Below are 20911 nucleotides of genomic sequence, written 5' to 3' on the forward strand. Positions count from 1 at the left end.
TATGCAAACCACTATGCCTGGGTTCTGTATCCATAGTCTACACGGTTATAGGGAAGGGTCCCGCAATCCAGGAATGTCTCCTGGGATCAGGGAAGGGACCACAGCACATGTTTTGGGTGCATGACTTTTTGGGTTTATTCCCTTGGCATCTCCAGATAAGAGAATCCCTGTCTCAGCAAACTCTGTGGCTATAGGGGTCAATAATATGATGCAGTGTAACACAGTTCCATATATTCCCTTGAGAAAGGGAAGTTGGGATGGTTCTATGTTGGTCCAAGGGCTCCAGTGTTCATGCCAAAATGACTGCCGAAGTTGGATACCAGTGATGCAAAAAGTGCTGTCTGCATGTGGCTTATCAGTATTCCTTTTCTGGCCAGCTAGCCACTCAGAGGATGGGGCCAAGTATTGGATACTTGTTTACATTGTGGAGCATTTGGGGGTCCAAAAGGGAAAAAAAATGCCTCAAGCTTGCAGACACCTATTTCATCCCCAAAACTCTGCAACCTCTCTCTCAAAATGGGCCTTGGCTCCACCTATTTTGGAGTGCAGAACTCCAAAGAATGCCAAGTAAAGCCTAGAGTGGCTCTCAGGTGATGGAAATTAAGACCTTGTTGTACACAATTAACTCTCAATGAAATAAATAGACTTTGAAATTCTTTATTGGCTTAAGTATACAACTGTTATGTTTCAGGATCAAACCATTCATCATGACATGGTAACAGTTCTGAACTTTTTCTTTCAGGTGCTCATATTAAAATGCTGCTTTACACAGTCAGCCTCCGTGCTACTACTGGTACTCCCTGCTTACAAAGACCCTCACCAGTTGGTAAAGATTTTCCCAGTAGTCCTGAGTCATCAGCCGAAAGAGTGACAAGAAGGCCCAGCTGAAGGTATCAAAACTTGTATAGCCATAGTTGGGGTTTCTACCAGCTTTTACACACATATATCCTTCTGGACATTGACTAGAAAAAGGGAAAAAAATGCCATTTTTAAAGATCACCCTAATCAATGTATGCTCTACTACAGACTGAGGCTTGAGTAAACAGCCTGTCAATTTTCAGTACAATGAAAATGATACTCACTTGTAAATGTATTATGTGAAATAATCCAAGAATGCCAATTACATGCAGAGACTGACCACAATTTGATGCCCTCTAAAATGCTGGATTTTAATTTGGCAGTGTGGGCTGAAGAATTAAACCAGTTAAAATGCAAAGCACTGGAGGACACCAAGTTGAGGAAGGCTGGTCTTTTTCAACATTAACTAGGGAAAACTATTGATTGCCTCAGCTAAATCCTTAAGGCAGTGTCATAAAATGCAGTCCTACCAGACTAATATTTCTTTAAATAACAGTTCAAGACCAGAAACAAAGAAAAAGGCTTCTTTTGACTTTTGAAATGTTTCCCAAGTTTCAAAATAAAACAAATAAAAAATTTCGACTGAGAAAGAGAAGTGGGGAAATGTTCATAGCTCCTCCCATCTCCAAAATTTACAGTTTAAAGTTAGATGCAAACATTTAAGCAGCCAACTTCTGCCCCCCAAATATTATCAAATTTGAAACATTTCAGATACTAAAAGAAAGGTTAAATTATTTACCCTTTACCATCACTGCAGTAGCAATTTTGAAACAAATAATAATTTATTATATAAATAATAATATATAACAGACCATTCTCTCACCCTGCATCTGAACCGTTGCCACACAGCAGAGCATCATTTTGTCCTTCCAAGAAGTAAAAGTGATCTATTTGGAAAGAGAGTTGGGTACATTTACTTGTACTAAAAGTCACTGTTTGCACAAAAAAGCTACATGGTCTTGTGGAATCCTTAAAGGCTAAGAAACGTTATTACACCACAGAGTCTCTGAGTGGAGTACATCCGATGTTGTAGGAGGACAGTGGCCTAAATCTACGGTGGTCAAACATCAGAAATTTAATCAGAAATTTTGGAGTGTTCATGTACTGTACCTCACTTCACCAGATGCATGGAGTGATTAAACAGATGTAAGACTGAAATAAGCACAAGGCATGGGAGGGAAAAAAGAGTGGTTATGCAGATGTGTACAAAAACTATCAGGCTTTGCCACCAATTATTTGACAGAGAAGTGAGCAGACCGGCAGTCGCCTCATCCACACACCCTCCTTGCCTTGGTACCAAAGTGGCCTCCTCATTACTTGTTGAGGAGAAAGCAAGCCTCCCGTTCAGCGCCAGACTGCCACGGAGGCCGGCTGAAGCCAGATCAAGGTATTCTGGCTGGAAATTGGTTTTCACCATTGGAAAAATGGAACAAGCCTTCATCTGCAGAGACTTTCTGTGTCCTAAGGGAGGCTGGCTGGTGACCCCCAACTGACTTCCTGAAGGATGTCCCCACTCCAGTCTGGACATGGGGCTCCGTGCATCCTCTGTGCCATTTCTCTTTTGGCTGCCAGGATGTCTACAACCTCTCCGGCAACTGAAGTTTTTTTTCCCCCTTGTCTCAGTGGAGTATCAACCTTGTGGAACATCTTCTACAGGATTTCTATTTCCATGCGTAACCCTGGGGAGCCACTGCCTCCCACCATGATGATCTTTTCCCTAGTAACCTCCCTGGCCATCCCCATCTTGTTCTCTCCTGTTTGCTTGCTGCTGCTCCCCATTTAAAATGAAGGTCCTTCTGTATCGCTGTTCCTCTCCCCTTCCCCAGAGGGCACCACTGACGAAGGGGAGGTGAAAGGAGAGTAGCAGGGGAGATGCTTAACTGGAGGTGGAGAGAGAGGCGGGGAGTAGAGAAAGAGAAGAATCCCCTTCCCCATCCCTGTGCTTTGCTCCCTTTGCTGCAGCAACAGCAAATCATTGTGCCTTTGCTGGTGTTGTTCTGGAGCAAGAGGAACAGGGCCACAACTGGGGGGCGGGGCAAGTGGGGCATGTGCCCCGGGTGCTGTGTTGGGGGGGCGCCAAAATGAGCACTGGGGGGGGCACGAAATGGGCACGGAATCCATGTTTGCCCCGGGTGACACAGACCCTAGTTGTGGGCCTGAAGAGGAACACTTATGGGGACAGTTGTTTTCCAGTCCACATGCTTTCCCCCCAGTTCAGGAGGAAGATCCAAGTGACTGGGAGCAAGGACAACAGAAGTATGATAGGGATTACCAACAGGGGCAGGAATATCATGCTGGCATTGCCTTTTGCTGATTCAAGAATGGCTGGATCGTGTTTCAGTGCAGCAGGAGGGAAAGGCCTTTTAAGGGCCCCCAAATCACACTTCGTTGGGTTTTGCTCCACTAGACTGATACAGCAATCTCTCTGGAATTCCTCACTACTTAAACGAGAGTCAACCAAAATGTAAGAAGGTACAACATGCGATTTACTACAATTTAAACCACAATTTAACATATTTTCTTAATGTTTATACCATTAGTAGAAAAGACCAAAAACAACATTCATTAGGTTTAGTAAAAACTAGCAAACTAGCAAATCAACTATAGCATTATATCATCAATTCTATCTGCCATGATTAAAAGAAAAAATCACTTTCCTTTTTTGGCAGACCTGCCAACACTTGAAAAATACTTGAAATAGAAAGGCAAAACTTCAAGCTCTATGGGTGACAAATTTCCCACTGATACCTCTATTGGTGCCTGCCAAGCCTCCTGCCCTACCTGATTTTTTAAAAGTTTCTTTTAATGAAACACACATGGGAAGTTTGTATGCTGCAAAAGCACCAGCTTCAATCTGTATTTCCAACAATGCCTCTAGAATCCACAAAAACCCAACCAAGATATGATGATAGGAAGCTGCAGCCTACTGTACGTATTTGTAAGTGCACCAATCTGCTCAGAGAAAAAGACAAAGGTAAGCTGAGGTTGTAAAGATCATCTTGGGGGATAAGAAGGGGTGCCTGCAAGCAACTGTACCAGTTTGCCCTCCAGGAATTTTGGGTCTGGCCATGCCTTCCATGACAATTTTCTTTGAACGTACCAATACCGTAATCTCTAAATATCAAATGTATCTATCAACCCAAAAAAGGTGTGGTCCATGAATCAAAGCAACACAAATGTACAGTATGTCTTTGAAATAGAATAGGATTTAATTGAGAGTAACAAGTCTCTCTGATTTCAGTAGGACTAAGGTCTCATTGATTTCAGAGAAATTGATTTATGAATAATTTTTCTAAATGGTTTCTCACTCCTGGTACACATCCAGATTCTACTTGAATGGCTATGTATTTCACTGGCCTTTTTCCATTGCCTCATGGAACTCAAAATGGCATTCAATTTTTTTCCCAATCTAATGTTTTTCAGATCTGTTGGACTACAGTTTCCAGTCAACAAACATGCTAGCTGGGAATTGTGGGAGTTGTAGCCCAACTATAACTGGAGGTCACAAGTAGACTGTTATTGATATTATCATTGCTGTTAATATTACTGAAAAATTATATATCACCTAATCATGTCTAAGGGCTTACAAATGCTTAATGATGAAACCATTAGTGGCTACAGATTAACACAAAACAAAGCAGAAAAAGGTTGGGGAGGGAAAAGAAAATATATATTATATGCAGGGTAAAGGTAAAGGTAAAGGTTTCCCTTGACGTAAAGTCCAGTCGTGTCCGACTCTAGGGGGTGGTGCTCATCTCCGTTTCTAAGCCTTTAGAGCCGGTGTTGTCCATAGGACACTTCCGGGTCATGTGGCCAGCATGACTCACGGAACGCCGTTACCTTCCCGCCGAAGCGGTACCTATTGATCTACTCACATTTGCATGTTTTCAAACTGCTAGGTGAGCAGGAGCTGGGACGAGCAATGGGAACTCACCCCGCCGCGCGATTTCGAACCGCCGACCTTCCGATCGGCAGCTCAGCGGTTTAACCCGCAGCGCCACCGCGTTCCTATATGCAGGGTAGTTTATGCTATAATATAAGACAGCAATGAGATATATTAATTTCAGTAATATTATTTGAAAATCTGTTATGATGCACACTGGACATCACCAACATATCTAATGCTAGGCCTGTGCAAGGGTCCCTCTGGAAAAGTTAAGGATAATGCAAGGGATGAGGAATCTTTGAATGTTGTTCCTCAATTCTGCCCAAAGGAATGGCCTGTTAGCTGGACACTATTCCTTATGGAAGAGAACTTAAGGCAAACCATAGTTTACCATTGCACTTAAATGGCCTCAGCTCCAATAAAACTCTCTACTGCCTATCCCATCCTACTCTTACTGAAAGTAATACCTAAAAAAGCAAAAAGAGAACAAGTGAATAGTAGTTATTTGGGAGAGACACAGAAGAGAGACTTCTGAAGGCTAAAATTCAGGCAACAGTATCTGATTCTAAGGTTTGCTTCAGTGCCCCACTTCTGCTAAGCAAAACTTTTTTGGAGGAAAGGTTAACACATAAAACAATGTAACCAGCTCTTACTGTCATCACTGACATAGTCTTCCCAGTTAAAAGTGGTCACCGTCGTATTTACAAAGGTACCATTTTCTCCCATTGTGCTATTGAAGTAGGAAGTGATGTTTATTTCAAAAGTAGAGTTGTCCGGTGGCCAAATCAGGCATTTATGCCTCAGGTTCCCCATGAAAAGTTGGAGCCCTATTAGTGCAAATACACTCAGACAAAACACGGTCAGGATCATGACATCTGAGAGCTTCTTCACGGATTGAATGAGGGCTCCTACAATGGTCTTCAAGCCTGCAAGCCAAAAAAGGAAAGCAATTTATTCTGATATAGCGTTCAGGATTTCATAAGAATGTGCTGATTTAAGTAACATTTCATGCAGTATGGCAACGAAATGAGTTATCTTTGTGACAGTTTCATGAAAAGCCTGATTGCCTATGAACATGAATGAGAAGCTGTTAAATTTATGCTGATCTCAAATTGTATATACAAATAAAATAGATTTATATTTATAGATAAATATACACTGTCCATAATCAGAAAAACACTTTCCCTAAGCAAAAATATGATTTTGCTATCCATGCTATATCTCTATAGAAAAGCACACTGTTTTCACTTGCTGTGTTTCTTGCCCAAACCATTATTCTGAGATCAGTTTATAAAGCGTTCGACAAAGTGACTAAGTTTATGTTTATTAATAAGAATATGTTATCTTAGTTTAATGATACTGGATTAAATCTTATTGAATAAAACAGGTGATGGTTTGGAGAAGACAGGCAACTTCTAGGAAATCCCCATGCATGGCCCATGCTATCTTTCATGTTCTGCATATTTAACACAAAATATTTTTAAAAATACATATACACAAGAGATTGCAAGTTTGTCTGAAGTGCCTGCAACAAATGGTAAAATTTGCATCAATATGAGAGGCTCAGTATATTGGCCTATACTTTAAAAGTAGAAAGCTTGATGTCATAAGATGCAAATCGTATAGCCACTTACTGCAAATGTCTCATGCAAGAATTTGTTAAACACAAAGGCTGGACTGGAAACAAAACTTAAGCTGTAATATTTAAAAAGCAAAGAATCACATTTGGCTGAAAACAATGTTTTCGATTCTTGCTTTTTATTTTTGCTTATACTGTGCAGTGAGGAACATGGCTTATGCTTAAAAAGGTGATTTCATCTTCCATGGAATTTTAAGAAGTCAGCCTCTGGGTTTCACCTAGCTCTCACCTGGAATGACTGATATTGTTTTCAATGCCCGGAGAACTCTGAACGTTCTCAACGCTGAGACATTGCCCAGGTCCACAAACTCTGTCACATATCTGTAATAGGGGAGTTCACACACAAACACAATGACAGCACACAAAAAACAGCTGGAAATACCAGGGGCCTGGCACTTCATCAAGCCACTCCACTTCTTACCTGGGATTACAGAAATAGTTTTCAAAGCTCTCAATACTCTGAAAGTTCGAAGAGCTGAAACATTGCCTAGGTTTACAAATTCTGTTACATACCTGTAGAATTAAACCACAGTTATTCAGAATTGAGGCAGAGCTTAGGCTACTTGCTGGGGGTCTTTAATTAACAACACGTCCCCCTTGGCTGCAATTGCCTTGTATTTACCAATATGCTTTCCTGACCTTCAAATTAAATGAAAATGTCAATGAACAAATCACATTGTTTTTTATTAGTGAAAATTAATTTGGGAATTTGAGAGGATGTTGTATCAGTTTGTTATAGGCGAGTGGCCCAACACGGTATTTTGCCTCTGCAGCCCAGACTGCTTCTGGCATACTAAAAATAAATAACATTAATAAGGGAAGATTATATTTATTGTTATAGAAACCTTTCAAAATACTTTCCCCTCTAGAATAAAATTTCTTCCTGAGATCACTCTCTATTAAATTCTGCAAAGAACGAAACAAAACACTTACGCGAATGTTATAACTGTGAAATCCAACCAATTCCAGGGATCCCGGAGGAACGTGAAAGCTTCTAAACAGAAGCCCCTTGCAAGAATTTTTATTAGTGATTCAAAGGTATAAATTCCAGTGAACGTGTATCTGAGGAAAATTCCGGCACAAGAGTTAAAGGAAAACAACTGTTAATGATTTTAACACAACACTTTCAAAGGTGCCAATAAAAAATTAAAAACAGAGAAAATGCCAGAATTTTAAAATAGCAAAACACTGTGTTCTGGGGAATAAAGAAATGACCTGCTGATAATCCAGAACAGCAGATGGGAACAACACTTCCACTTCATGTGACATTTAACAGGTGAAGAAGATTTTGGAGGTGCACCCAACCAGAAGACAGCTGCAAGGAACTAAAATCCTTTTATGTTTATGTTTATGTTTATTGATTATTGATATTATTTATGATTTTATTGAATTTTAAACTGTTTTATTGTGAACCACCCAGGGTCCCCCGTGTGGGGGAGATGGGCGGTGATAAAAATATGATAGATTAATTAATCAATTAATTAATTAATTAAAATAAAAAATCCAACATGCAAAGATGTACATCTATAGGCAAGTACGTAGGAGCTTGCAGATGACAAAAAATACGTATCTCCGCTGATGAGCATCATGCCAATGGACGTATTTGAAACTATGGTATCACCACCTGAACACAGATAGCACTTACTGCATAGAATGCAGAGTGGCAATGGGGCCTTGTTTTCAGGCCCAGTTTACATCACATATTCTTATGCATAACCTTGATGGGCATTAAACATTGTAATCCAGGCTAGTTCGTATAATTTGTAAGAAACAGTGTTATGAAACTCAGTATTAAGGTTTGCTCGCCATTAGAATAAGTCACTAGATTACTGTATATAAAGACATGATTTTTGGATTCGTTAACATGCTGAATGGAAATTAAATTTGACTTACTCTACATTCTTTGTCCATTCTGGAGGATTACTCATGGTCATAAATACGCAGTTGGTTAAAATAGTGCACATAATAAGCATGCTGAATAATGTATTAATAGTTAAGGAAAACATACTGGAAAACACTTCTTAAGAATTGTCACATCAACAATGCATTTTGGCTTATTTCCAGAATCAGTAACCTTTTCTGTGTTTAGATGATGCTCACAGAGCATTTCAAAAGTTTTCTACATCGTTCCATTTTTTTTAAAAAGTAAACATTTAAATAAGCTTAAATAAAAAAAAAATATAGGAATTTTTATAGAAATGAAGCATAAAAAAATAATGTCACCTCTTTATTAAAAGTAAAATCAGGTGGTTGCAGCAAGATGTTAGTGGCCAGTATGATACCAGAATGCAAATAAGTTGATAAGGCTATGAAGAGCAAGGACAGGCAACCAGGGAAGCACATTTTGACATGGAGTGGGAAATAGTATTCAGCTGAATATCCACTGAATTTTTATAGGGTTAGCCTATGCTCTGTAAGATATTGACTATTAAAGAAAACTAATAATCCTGAACCATTAATGTTTTAAGGCTCAAATACAGCCTGATTATTTTGTACTTGCTTACTGATTTAAAGTTAGATTTCATACTTTCCAAAGGTGATAAAATCATGAAATAAGGTGGCTTTTCCCCCATAAATAATGGGGAAAGGATTGTGACTTGCAGTGTGTTTGTCTTCCATGCTAAAAATCTCGGATTAAATCTCTGGCATCCCCACATAGGATTGGAAGATGCCAGGGATTTCAGCCACTAAGAATGATAAATGATACAATGCAGCTGATAATGACCAAAGGTCTGCCTTCATTCAAGGCAACTTCCTACTAGTTTCCTTAGTTTTTTTTGAGGTAGTCCTGGTGAGATAACTAGATCAAACTTTGTGCTCTTTTAAGAGAATGCAATAAACATTTGATTGGCTTCAGAACAATTCTGTGCTTATTAATGAACTGCTAGTAGCAGGACTTAAGAAAGTGGTGCTTTGGCCATGTGGGATGCCTCCCTGAATGACTTGCTCAAAGGGGAAGTAAGAACAAGACAAGAGTAATTCTAGGGGTGTCTGCAGGGGTCAAAAAAGTCAAGATGGTGGCCACAGCCATGTGATTAGAGTCCTGCCCTTTTTTAATGTGCATCATGACATGTGTAAAAAAAGGAATTGATGGCATGGTTGTGGCCATCATTTTGACTTTTTGATTTCCTCCCTGAGGACATGGCTGAGTCGTGCAAAAAGTAATTCAAGGTTTGTGTCATCAACAGAACAGACCTCTTCCTGTCACCATCTTAGCAGAAATGTTCTCTTGTATATGATGGCACTCAATGGCCACATGATGGCAGCATAAACTAAAACATATTTAGAGCTGCTTTATTTGAAGGCTGGGTATTACATGTGCGTTTCACCTTCCTAGAGGGTGCTCAGGGCATCATACAAGGGATTATTGGGATGGATTGCTGAATTAGAGTGCATGATTTCTATTCAGGTTTTGGTAAAGGTTACCAGTGTGATGATTCTTAAGAAGAATGGGACAGTAGATGCTTCTGCCAAGGAGTACTGGTTCGAGGACCATAGGTCTTTTCTGACAATTCATTGGGATGTAAAGATTGGAACTGGGTGTCCTCCTCCTTCTAATATGAGAATCTTAACATCTGGCCTTTTATAGGATGTTTTCTTTCTAAGTCTGTTTCATTCTGCACACAGGTATAGCCAAGCTGTTCATTAAGAATTTTCTAGAATGTAGCCATCTAGGAGCAGAATGTGGTTGTGAGGTTCAAAAGAAAATTTGTGAAAAATAGCTCTGAAAACCATAAAAATATGAATTCATTTGGAATTTTATACATATCTTTACACACCGGGAGTAAGTACCATGGAATGTATGAGACGTTTTAAAATAGCTACTGTATGTATTGGACTCTGCTGAAATGATGGAATCTGCTCAATCTCTGGAGCTGGCCCAATGTATTATATAGCCAAATAGTAAAAAACAAACACAACAACAACAACAAAACAAATGACATACATAAATGTATTACAAACAACAAACCAATAAAACTTATTAACTGACTATATGGATCTGATTTGGAGTACTTTGCATGAGGCTGCAATTCTACATATTCTTTTAAGAGTAACATCCAGTGAACTCACTGAGGTTTTATGCATAGGATTCCACTGTAAGGTACTGAGGTTAGGAATGTAGAAACTGCATCTTAAAAACTGAAGGCCAGTATTGCCTGACCGGAGTATTTGCTGTTCACTAACATTTTGTGTGCCCTGAAATTAGAGAGAAACTGCCTTGCACAAAATAACTTACTAACTTCATGGATGAATGGAGTACCATAATTTTATTCTCCACATCACATTTGGTCTACTTTATCTAAGAACCAGTGTTCAAAATTCTCTCACCATTTTCAAGATTATCTGTTAAAATGTAGATTCGGAATAATTATACCATACCAAAATCACATGAAAACGTATCAGCCATTTCCACTTGAAAAGGATATTTAATTCTGTATAGAAAGGAAGACATAAGGACCTACTGTTTGGACTTATGCTCATGTAAGTTTATATTGTATGCATGTACAACTTGTGTGCACGTGTATAGTTATGAAGCAAGCATACTGTATATTATTTTTTCATGGAGGCAGTCAAACTGTAGTTGATAGCCTTGAGTCACAATACAATGCTCTGAGGGCTATTGGGATAAACAGAACAAACACATGGTGCATCCTATTAAGAACATCTATTGAACAACCGTCATTGATGCAGTGGCTAAAAAGGAGACGTCCTCATGATTTATTGGATGAATACAGAATGCAGTATCTTACAAGTTATAGATGAGTTTCAACAGGCATAACCTCTGGATTGCTATTTTGAATACCTATTTAACTGTCTGAAAAATAACTATGAAATATCTAATAAATCAGTTTATATATACCATGGAACCTCAGCATTTAACAGAAGTTGCAGGAATATTTTTAAAGAGGCACACTGAATTCACATGGAATCTTGGTTTGACTCGATAGGCCTCATTAGAGCCCCAGGAATTGGAAATGGCTAATTCAGTATAAGCCAAATCTCCCTGTATCTCACTGCAGAGAAAGCATGATGGGTGGATGAATTTTAAGAAAATGTGCATGTCATTATTAATTTTACTGCGGAGCTCCTGATAACTATCTAAAAATCATAGGGTCAAAGAGTTCAAATCACTGGTGTTTGGTATATAAAACAAAATGCAAAAGCAGGATCAGAGAAATAAAGGCTGCAAAGAAAATTGGAAGAGAGGGAAGGCTATTTAACATCTTGTTTGAAAGCTCTGTACTTCATGAATGGGTAGAAGACAGACAACAACTGCAGAAATGGGTAAAAGTGAAAAAGAGAAAATGCACAGAGCAAAGCAGGAGATAAACAGAAAACCCATGGTTCAAATAATCAACATACTGAAAACAGAATTAGCATGATTTCAATAACTATGAACTAAGAACTTGGAAAGGATATGAATGTACCAAAATCTTAATAGCTATTTTTCTAACAGGGTTGAAAGGAGTTAACAGGTACACAGCAGACGTGGCACTGAATCGGAATATTGCCTTCCCTTTATTCAATACTATAAATGTCTAGAAGAAAAAGTAATAGAGTAATGGGGAAAATTGGATTCAGAACATGTAAGATGGGCTCTGCGTTGGTCTATCGCATATGCAGGACAGTCTATTAAGGCAGCAGTTACAAATAGAAGGTAAACTCTGTGTCCTATCTAATCTTGTTCAACTAATATTATGATTTCAATTGGGCTTATCAACTAAGCAGATGCTTTCTTTAATGTGGAGCCAGACTTACACAACCAGTTCAAAATATAAATACTGTACACTGAATTCAGGAGCAAAACCTAGATTTTGACAGGATGAAAAAGGATCTTTCTTTCCTTTGGTGACTTTAATTGTAGACTAGCTTCTCACCAGCTTCAGCATCAGCAACCCAACAATTCCCCCCCACCTAATATTCAGAGCCTATGCAGAGTCAGGCACTTCTTAATCTATTGAGATCAATGGACTTAGGCAAATCCAGCTCTATGTAACATTGCGGAGTTCTTCTCTGCCAAATAAAGAAAACTAAGGAGTCCTTGGTGCTCTGAGCCTTGTTGTTTTCTTGCAGACGTTTCATTGCCAGACTAGGCAACATCTTCAGTGTGAAGAGGGAGTGGGCCTTGCTCTCAGTTTATATACCGTGGCTTGCCCTGCTTGTGTTGGTAGGGGTGTTGTTCTCTCCTTGGGAGTTCATTGATTGGGCTGTTGTTTGCTGCTTGGTTGATTGCCTGAGTTAATAGTTCCTTGATTAGAGTGTACTGTGCTGTTTGATGGTTCATCTGGTGTTAATCCTAGTGTTGATTTTGCATATCTGGGTGTTGATTGCTGGCAAGGGAGTGTACTGGTCTTTTGGCTTTTCTATTGTCGCTTTTGAATGGTATGAAAATGTTGTTTACTTCTATGTGTCTGTTGATGGCTGCTTTGTCTGAGTGCCAAGCTTCCAGGAATTCTCTGGTGTTTTTGGATTTGGCTTGGTTTAGGATGCTCACAGTTTCCCAGTTGAAACTATGGTTGAATCTGTCCATGTGCTGTGAGATTAAGGAGTTCTCAACGTGTCTTCTGACTGCTAGTTGGTATTCGTGGGTGCGCTCTGCTAGTCTTCTGCCTGCCTGTCTGTCCTACATAGTGGCTGTTACAGTCTTTGCATTGTATGTTGTAAATAACTCCTGTTTTTTCTTCTTGGGCTATCGGCTCTTTTGGGTTGCTTAATACGTTTTGAAGAGTTTTAGTTGGTTTATGTGCTATGGTGATGCCATGTGGTTGTAAGAGTCTGTTGGTGGTTTCTGAGATGTTTCTGATGTATGGCAGTGTTATCCTTTTCATAGTTTCCATTGATTGAGTTGTAGTGGGTTGGGTGGTGAGGCACTTTTTGATAAAGTTGAGCGGGTATCCATTTTGTTGGAAGATGCTGTACAGATGATCTTTTTCTTTTTTCTGGTGTTCTGGGTTGCTGCAGTGTGTAAGCGCTCGTCTGAATAATGTTCTTACACAGCTTCTCTTGTGGGAGGTTGGATTGTTACCAATTGTTACCAACCAATTGTTAACACTGCCATACATCAAAAACATCTCAGAAACCACCAACAGACTGTTACAACCACATGGCATCACATGAACTGAGAGCAAGGCCCACTCCCTCTTTGCACTGAAGATGTTGCCTAGTCTGGCAATGAAACGTCTGCAAGAAAACAAAGCTCAGAGAGCACCAAGGACTCCACAGTTCAACCCTGAGCTACAAATATTTGCTTCGAAAGAAAACTAATTAAAACCTTATTTTTAGCAGGACATGAGTCTCAACAGCTAGAAGGTATTACATGCGTTCTTACTTGTGAAGCTGCACATGATCACTTTTGTATACCTGAGAAAACTGCATAAAGAAAAGGTGATGTATAAATGGAGCACTATGATCATACTTCACCTGTAAGTGTTGTTATACTTTTTAAAAATTGTTATATTCTCCAAAAATCTCTGTGAAATGTACCCATGCAATATCTGGAGGGTCCCCCAAATCTGATAAATGCAAACAGGAGCTCTAATTTTACTAGAGTCTTGGGAAAGTTTGTAGTGAATATGTTCTGCTCTCTGTTCCGGGTTCCCACCAAATTCCTGCAATTTCAGGACATACTCTGAATTTCGTTAACATATAACAGGGGAACTGTGATTGTGTTCCCCACTGAGAAAAATGAAGAAAGACAGTATGTAATCTATGCAGAGATTTGTTATTTGCTGTGTAGAATTAACAAATTGAGCATATCTGTTTGCTGGGAAAGGGATGTAGCAGATATAGCATTTGCTTTCCCTTCAGAAAATCTTGGGGTATGTCCCATCCATGAACTGGAACCCATTGCTATGAATTTAAAGTTACAATTATCACAGTAGATTTGGACAGATGGTAAGTTCAGTATCATCTGCATATTGATAATATCTTATCCCCAATCAATGGATGACCTCTCCTAGAAGTCTCATGTAGACACTAAAAAGCAGCAAAGAGAGGATAAAGTGTATGGGCATCCCCAAGTAAACACCTGGGGGGCTGACTTCTACTTCCCATCCATCACAGACTGGAACTGCCCCCTCAGAAAGTAAAAGAACTATTGCAACACAGCATATCCAACTCACAGGCCTCATAGACAGTCCAGCAGGATAACCTGCCTAATAGTATCAAATACCCTAGAGACATCTAATAATACCAGAATGGATGCATTCCCCCAGTGTGTTGAAGGTCATCCACCAGAGTGAAATGCCATTTTCATTCCACAACTGGAACTGAATCCAAACTGAGGATATGTTATAGAGCACAGGTACATTCTCTTCCCCACTTATACTGTCACAATGTAGGTTTGACCATAGTTTGTACCCATGCTCAGTCAGATTATTTTTTAGTTTTCTTTCCTTTTATTGGCACTTCAAGTATTGCTTGCATCAGATCTTGTCCCGTAAGTCCTGGCAAACCAAGGAACACCCCCCAATCCCAACCCCAGGATCAACCAGTAGAGAAAGAGGCTGCTTGGGAAGAATCATGCCAAGCACCCCAATCACCACCTTGTTCCAGATGTCCACCAGCCACTCAGTGGAACTGCCTAACAGATCATATGAAACTCCTCAGGCACCTTCTGGAATCCATCTGGATCCATTAGATCTTGAGACTGACCTTCTTCATGGGCCCATTTACCCTGCAGAGGTGATGAGCAGTGAAAATGTCACCTGGACTAGGAAGTGATCTGACTCAGGATCACTTCCTGAGTCAGATCACTTCCAAAGGACTCAGGAAGTCAGATCACTTCCAAAGGACTCAGTCTAATGTCATCCATATCCAGATCACATATACTCACAGTTCTGAGGTAAAGATCGGGTCAAACATGTTTGCTGGTGTGATTATGTACATGGCCATATGCTAAAAAACAACAAAAAACAATCCTAGCCATTCTATGCAGTGGGAGCTGAAAAGCCATCATATCAATTTTTATTGAGTTGCTCAAAATTCAGGAACCCAGGAAGCAGGTGGTGGGTGAGGCAAGAGTTCTGGCTAATCCAAACAGTAGTACAAACATCCTGCTGGCTGAGTTGTATAAAAAGGAACCTTATCTAACATTTACTTTTTGTTTAGCCCTTAGCAAAAGGGCTCTACTCAGAATAAGTAAGTGGAATGAAGTTTTGGAAACTACTCATTGAGCAGGATTTGATACACATCTTCCGAGTACATAAAAAGACAATGTATCTTGCTGCTCTTGTAATTTCTTCTATAAGAAATGTATAAGGAAAAATAATGTTCTGCTATTAAGGCCCTTCTCCAAATACTGCCCTCCAGATATGTTAATATATGGAATTCCCAACAAGCTTGACCTTGTCCTTTCTGGTTATGAATTCTGGGGGATGGGAATCCAATATCTGTGAAGGATACCAGGCTGGAGATGGCAGACCAAAGAATTCTCTTAGTTTTAGTTAAACTGAAAGCAGGAAAAGGGGAACCTTCCATAAGATTTACTGCCTACAACAATAGCTTCCCATTGTTTTATAGCAGGTCAGACTCAGACTCAGACTGTAATGCTACAGATCTAACAGCAGCCCAGCTAGTTGTAGGACAGCACAGAAACCAAATCAAACATTTATATCCTTGCTGGTATGAAAAGAACAACCAGGCCAGAGGGCAGTTGCTAAACACTGTAGATTCAATCATTTAAAGACACTAAGTCTGTAAAGTGAAGATTTGTTGCTAGTGTCATGTAATTTTTGTTAAATATTTTTTTAATCCTTTTCCTCCAGATGTGTGAATACCAAGGATATAATAAAACTGCTTCACATGCAAAGTGGGGAAGGGGGGAGATAACATATTTACAGTACTGTAATATTCTCCCCATGTAATGCTTTATTTGTGAGCACCAGTGAACAAAAGTAGTAATCCTTATTTAGGAGATAATAATCTGAGATACAGAAGTTGTCCTCCAATGTACTGCTAAAGAGGACTCCACTGATACTGCAGAATTTCTCTCCTCCCAAATTCTACGTTAAACTCACAGCAGAGACTCACTTTTTTGTTAAGGTAATATGGGTCCAGGTCCTCCAATGGCTCAGACACCATTCCCGGAGGTATGTCTCCATATATAAAGGGCAGTGATTTGCCGGCTTCCAAATCGCTATTTGGTTTTGGTCCATTTTCATCATCATCGATGTCTTTGCGCTCTTGTTTGGACTTCTTAGCCTTTTCCTCAGCAATGCGTTGTTCGATAGCTGCCAGTGACTCTTTCGTAAAAAAGCAGAAGCTGTCAGGTCCTGGTGGTACCAGCACTGACTGTGCCATCTTTTCATCCTGCAGCTCTTAATTACAGTTGTGCCCCATGCATAAAGAAATGCTAGGATACACAGAAACATATAAAAGATTAGGGTCAGGCACTCTGGAACAACAGTCAAATACTTGCGTATTATTTTCTTCAGTGCAGTTGACTGGCTAGGTTACAAATGGGAGAGGAGGGCTTTGATGTCAATTTATTTATTGATTTTCTTAGCAGCCGGTTTTCCTCCTCATTTGTATATCTTTTTAAGTACCTACGAGAATGGAAATCAAATTCATTCTTAGGAAAATCAGCTTTAATTCTTATGAAAAACAATGCATTGGCAATAATTTAAGGAATGATCTGAGCTGAACACACTATTTTCCTATTTTTTTTAAATAACAGCGTACAGCAGCTTTACAGCATACAGTAACTCGTAGTTTAACTTACGGTGTTGCATAAATCCAGCCAGAGTACTTTATTAGAACACTTCCAGATGACCAGCATTTCTGTCTGCCAATCTGTCTGAATTCAGTATACAATGCAGATCAATTTGGTCATTAGAACATGACAAGTACAGGCACATTTACATGTTTGCAAGCTTATACTGCAACCCCCAGAAAACAGCCAGCCAGTAACTAATCACAGTCATTCCAGGCCACGAACTGAGTACCTCACCTTATGTCTCCTAGCCCATGTTGAGACACAGATCCCTTTATCCCATCACAATAAATTGCTAGCATTCCTTGGTTTTTATGCTGACCCTGATGACAAACCTCTGTCATCTTCAACATTCCTAATGCTGACATACCAGCAATATGGGCTCCTTTACCTGCCTCCATGCTACTATGACCAGATCCTAGAAGATGGGAAATGGGGTGGATCAAAATCTCTCCAGTTAGAACTCAGACAATCCTTACAGGTATAAGGCAGTTATACCTTTCTGTTTATGAAGCTGTATTTGCTATCTTGAAATGGAATTTTGCAGTGGATACAATGGAGTTTTTCCATGGATACAATACCACTGTCCCAGGGATATATCAAAATTGCTCACCAGTTTTGGTACCAAATAACAAAATCAATCTTGCATGAGAATTAAGACTGGGCCCTTATCTAGAAGATCTCAGCAATAGAAGCAAATGATGGGCCTAAACAGTACACTGAACAATAAGCCAACCAAATTAGCTGGATTCGTGTAACATAATAAGCAATGAAAAGACTAGCCAAGCTTAGCATGACATGCAAATGTAGCTGTTAGGTCTTTAACTTGGTTATTTGTGTTGTGAGATCACAACTACTGTCAGTAATCTTTCTGAATTACTGAATGTGCAAATAATGAAAGTAGAACACTTTTTAACATAAGCAGATAAACCAATATTCCACTTTCACCCATCTCACTTTAAAAACAAAGCTTCATAATTTTGAGGCAGCAATATTACACCCAAAATACATCAGTTAACGTGTCCACAGATCACATCCAATTAAACTTTTCTGTTTGTAGCATAAGCAATAACCTTAGTTGTTGTTTAGGGCATTTGGCCTGGTTTTAGCCAGTATTAAAAGCATGCTGACCTAAACTCAAATGGCACATGCTGAACGCTCTGAGTCAGAAGAAAGCTTATCAGATCCTGAAAAGGTAGGACTGACACAGGAAAAATACCATTCCAAGACATTAGAAATACATAACTATCATCTTACCAAGCTCCAGTATAAACTGTTGTAGTGGACTAGAGGATGGGAGATGGTGAGTTCTAGTCCCACTTTAGGCACGAAGGCAGCTGGGTGACCTTGGCCCAGTCCCTCTCTCTCAGGCCTGGGAAGAAGGCGGCAAGGGCAAACCACTTCCAGTAATGCTGCCAAGAAAACTGCAGGGACTAGTCCAGGCAATCGCCAGCAGTCAAGAGTGTCTTGAAGGCACAAATATATATTAATATTGGGAAGTCTATTTCACCAGTTGGCTGAAACAATTAATTAAAGAATTGTTTTAAAAGAAATATTTCCATATTGGAGTGAGCGCAGAATTAAGGGAATTCACCTCAGGGCTACTTCAGCACTACAACCATGATAGCTGAAGGCCTCTGAAAAGCCTCATTAAGTTAGTGAGCTGGAGGCTGTTACTGTCACCTAACAAACTCAGTTGTGTGCTCTTCCCCAAGGAAATGCAATAATATATAATAACTGGAAATCTGGCCTGGATCCTTTATGAAATTATGAGTTTGTCTGGAGGGTGGGTAACTAAACCGTTTCTTATGACTTATGCTTATTGCTTACAAATGTATGCATTTTATTTTTCCAGACTGGAAAAGAGAATATTGTTCATGCTTCTTCATGCCCCTGCTGGCTGATTTTTTTTAATCTAATGCAAAAGATGCTTTATTTGTTTTTATTAGAAATTGGAATAAGCAAGATAACTAGAAGCAATGAAACAGCTGCAGCAACCTGAATCTTGGGAATCAGATGATGAATCAGAATAGTCAATGTTATCTGAGCACAATGTGTGGTTTTGCTAACACTCCACCACTGTGTGAAATGGAAAGCCCTGTGGTTTTCTTCTGAGGAAGTGTCATGAAGGAAAAAAGGTGCCCTCAGGGTCGAACCAGCCCCTCCTCTGAGGCCCTTCGGTTCTGAGGTAACCGCACCTATGGCTGACCACTGAGTGGAAGACAAAGCCTCCTTGCTGCCCCCCCCATTATAAATGGGTTTCTCCCTCCACCTCAGCCCTCTGGGGGACCAGGAGAGGATGGAAGGGGAGACCCTCATGCCCCCGTGCCCCCGCAGGCCTGGCTAAATACAGAAAGGAACTTTGATGGCTTTGTAACTCAGATGTATAGGAGATAGAACTTCAGTAGTTCAACCCAGGGTGATACCTGTTACCTCCAAGCCATGGTTCATTTACAGACAGACCTTCAGTCCAGCGTGCAGTCTGAGAACTCCCAAGTGACCCCTTGGAGATGACCGATAATGGAGCTAACAGCGAATAGGCCCAGTTTCAGCACCTATTAACATTGATAGGTCATTGTTTTTTCAAAAAAAGAGTCAAAAGCTACCCGGCCAGCCGTGAGCATGGTTATAGGTGCTCCATTTATTATTCCAGATTAGAAATATGTCAACTTTTCTACAATAAAATTGTGTTTTGTTGTAGGATCAGGGCAATACAAGCAACTCAGTTTTATTTCTTGCAGCCATAGAGGTGCTAGGATTTAAAACGCAGAACTGCACAAATTTACAATATTTTTCCTCATTGGGTTGGGGAAACTATATTTTGTTTAGGTTTTGCTCATAGAAATCAAGATTGTAGAAATTTTAGTGCTTCCCAATGGAAGTATTCTGCATACTCTCTAAATATATCTTCTGAAGATCATTAAGAGCATAACATGAATAGTTCGGCATACTATTTCTTCCAGGATCACAGATGATGCGCTTCTGAATACCAAAGGCTGGGAAACACGAGCAAGAACATGGTTTGGGGCATGTTGGGGGATGACCCTTTGGAATAATCCAACAAAGCTGTTCTTATGTTCCGTTATTCACTTGCTGATGCATATATGCTATTTCCTTGGTAATGTCTTTTTCACTTCTACTTCTGGAACATGGGAATGAGGTAGGATCTGGGACCAGTAGTTACTATGAGGCAGTTCATAATATGGTATATCTCCAGATTGGATAACTGTATGTTACCAAACTGGACACAGCCCATTTTGTACCTGCAGCAATAGCGTAAATAGCTTTTAAAAAGGAAATTGCAAGCCCAGAAAGATTTACAGACCTTGGGGAAGGAGTAGTTAACACTTTGCATCCTGCTAGGCTCCTGATCCAGACTGAAGGCACTATACCCTGCTACTTGAGTTGAGAGTAGAGAACATGTACTGTATATTCTCAGATGCATGTCTTCTTTTCTGAATACAAATAATGGGTCTGACCAAAAGGCCTGATCTGTATTAGTTCACAACAGAGGATAAATACCACCATGTCAAGGTGGCAGACTAGATTGGTCTCTTGTGCTTGCAATTTATATGTAAAAAGCATTCACACAATTAGCATTGACATGAATGGTACGCTTCCTACTTCAGTGGTTCAAGAATTTTTAAAAAGTGCAAAAACAAAGTGACGATAGCTGAACATTAGCTTCAGCTTGCAGAATGTTCTCCACTCAATCCTTAGCATCTCCAGTTGGATCTAGGAAAAGTTTTTACTTGAGACCTGCAGAGATCATGCTAGATATTGTAGGTCACCTTAAATTAGATAGATCAGGGAC

At 39.8% G+C, this 20911-nt stretch overlaps 1 protein-coding gene across 12 annotated transcripts in view; it reads right to left on the bottom strand.

The window, feature by feature from the left end:
- LOC134507538 (sodium channel protein type 2 subunit alpha) overlaps positions 1 to 16707 on the bottom strand; it is a 59350-nt gene extending 42643 nt beyond the window's left edge. For 6 of the 12 annotated variants that reach the window (XM_063318252.1, XM_063318250.1, XM_063318247.1 and 3 more), the window contains exons 1-8: positions 16416 to 16707; positions 11805 to 11923; positions 8277 to 8366; positions 7317 to 7445; positions 6613 to 6704; positions 5398 to 5670; positions 1682 to 1745; positions 821 to 962 (exon numbers count right to left, since the gene is read on the bottom strand). In XM_063318252.1, the coding sequence (XP_063174322.1) occupies positions 821 to 962; positions 1682 to 1745; positions 5398 to 5670; positions 6613 to 6704; positions 7317 to 7445; positions 8277 to 8366; positions 11805 to 11923; positions 16416 to 16685 (1179 nt within the window). In that variant the 5' untranslated portion in view covers positions 16686 to 16707. Of the gene's footprint in view, positions 1 to 820; positions 963 to 1681; positions 1746 to 5379; positions 5671 to 6612; positions 6897 to 7316; positions 7446 to 8276; positions 8367 to 11804; positions 11924 to 16415 lie in introns of all 12 variants that reach the window. The other 6 variants (XM_063318251.1, XM_063318249.1, XM_063318244.1 and 3 more) reach the window with 3 other exon arrangements.
- Positions 16708 to 20911: the final 4204 nt, after the last annotated feature.

Source organism: Candoia aspera, chromosome 1, assembly GCF_035149785.1.
Source record: "Candoia aspera isolate rCanAsp1 chromosome 1, rCanAsp1.hap2, whole genome shotgun sequence".
NCBI lineage: Eukaryota > Metazoa > Chordata > Lepidosauria > Squamata > Boidae > Candoia > Candoia aspera.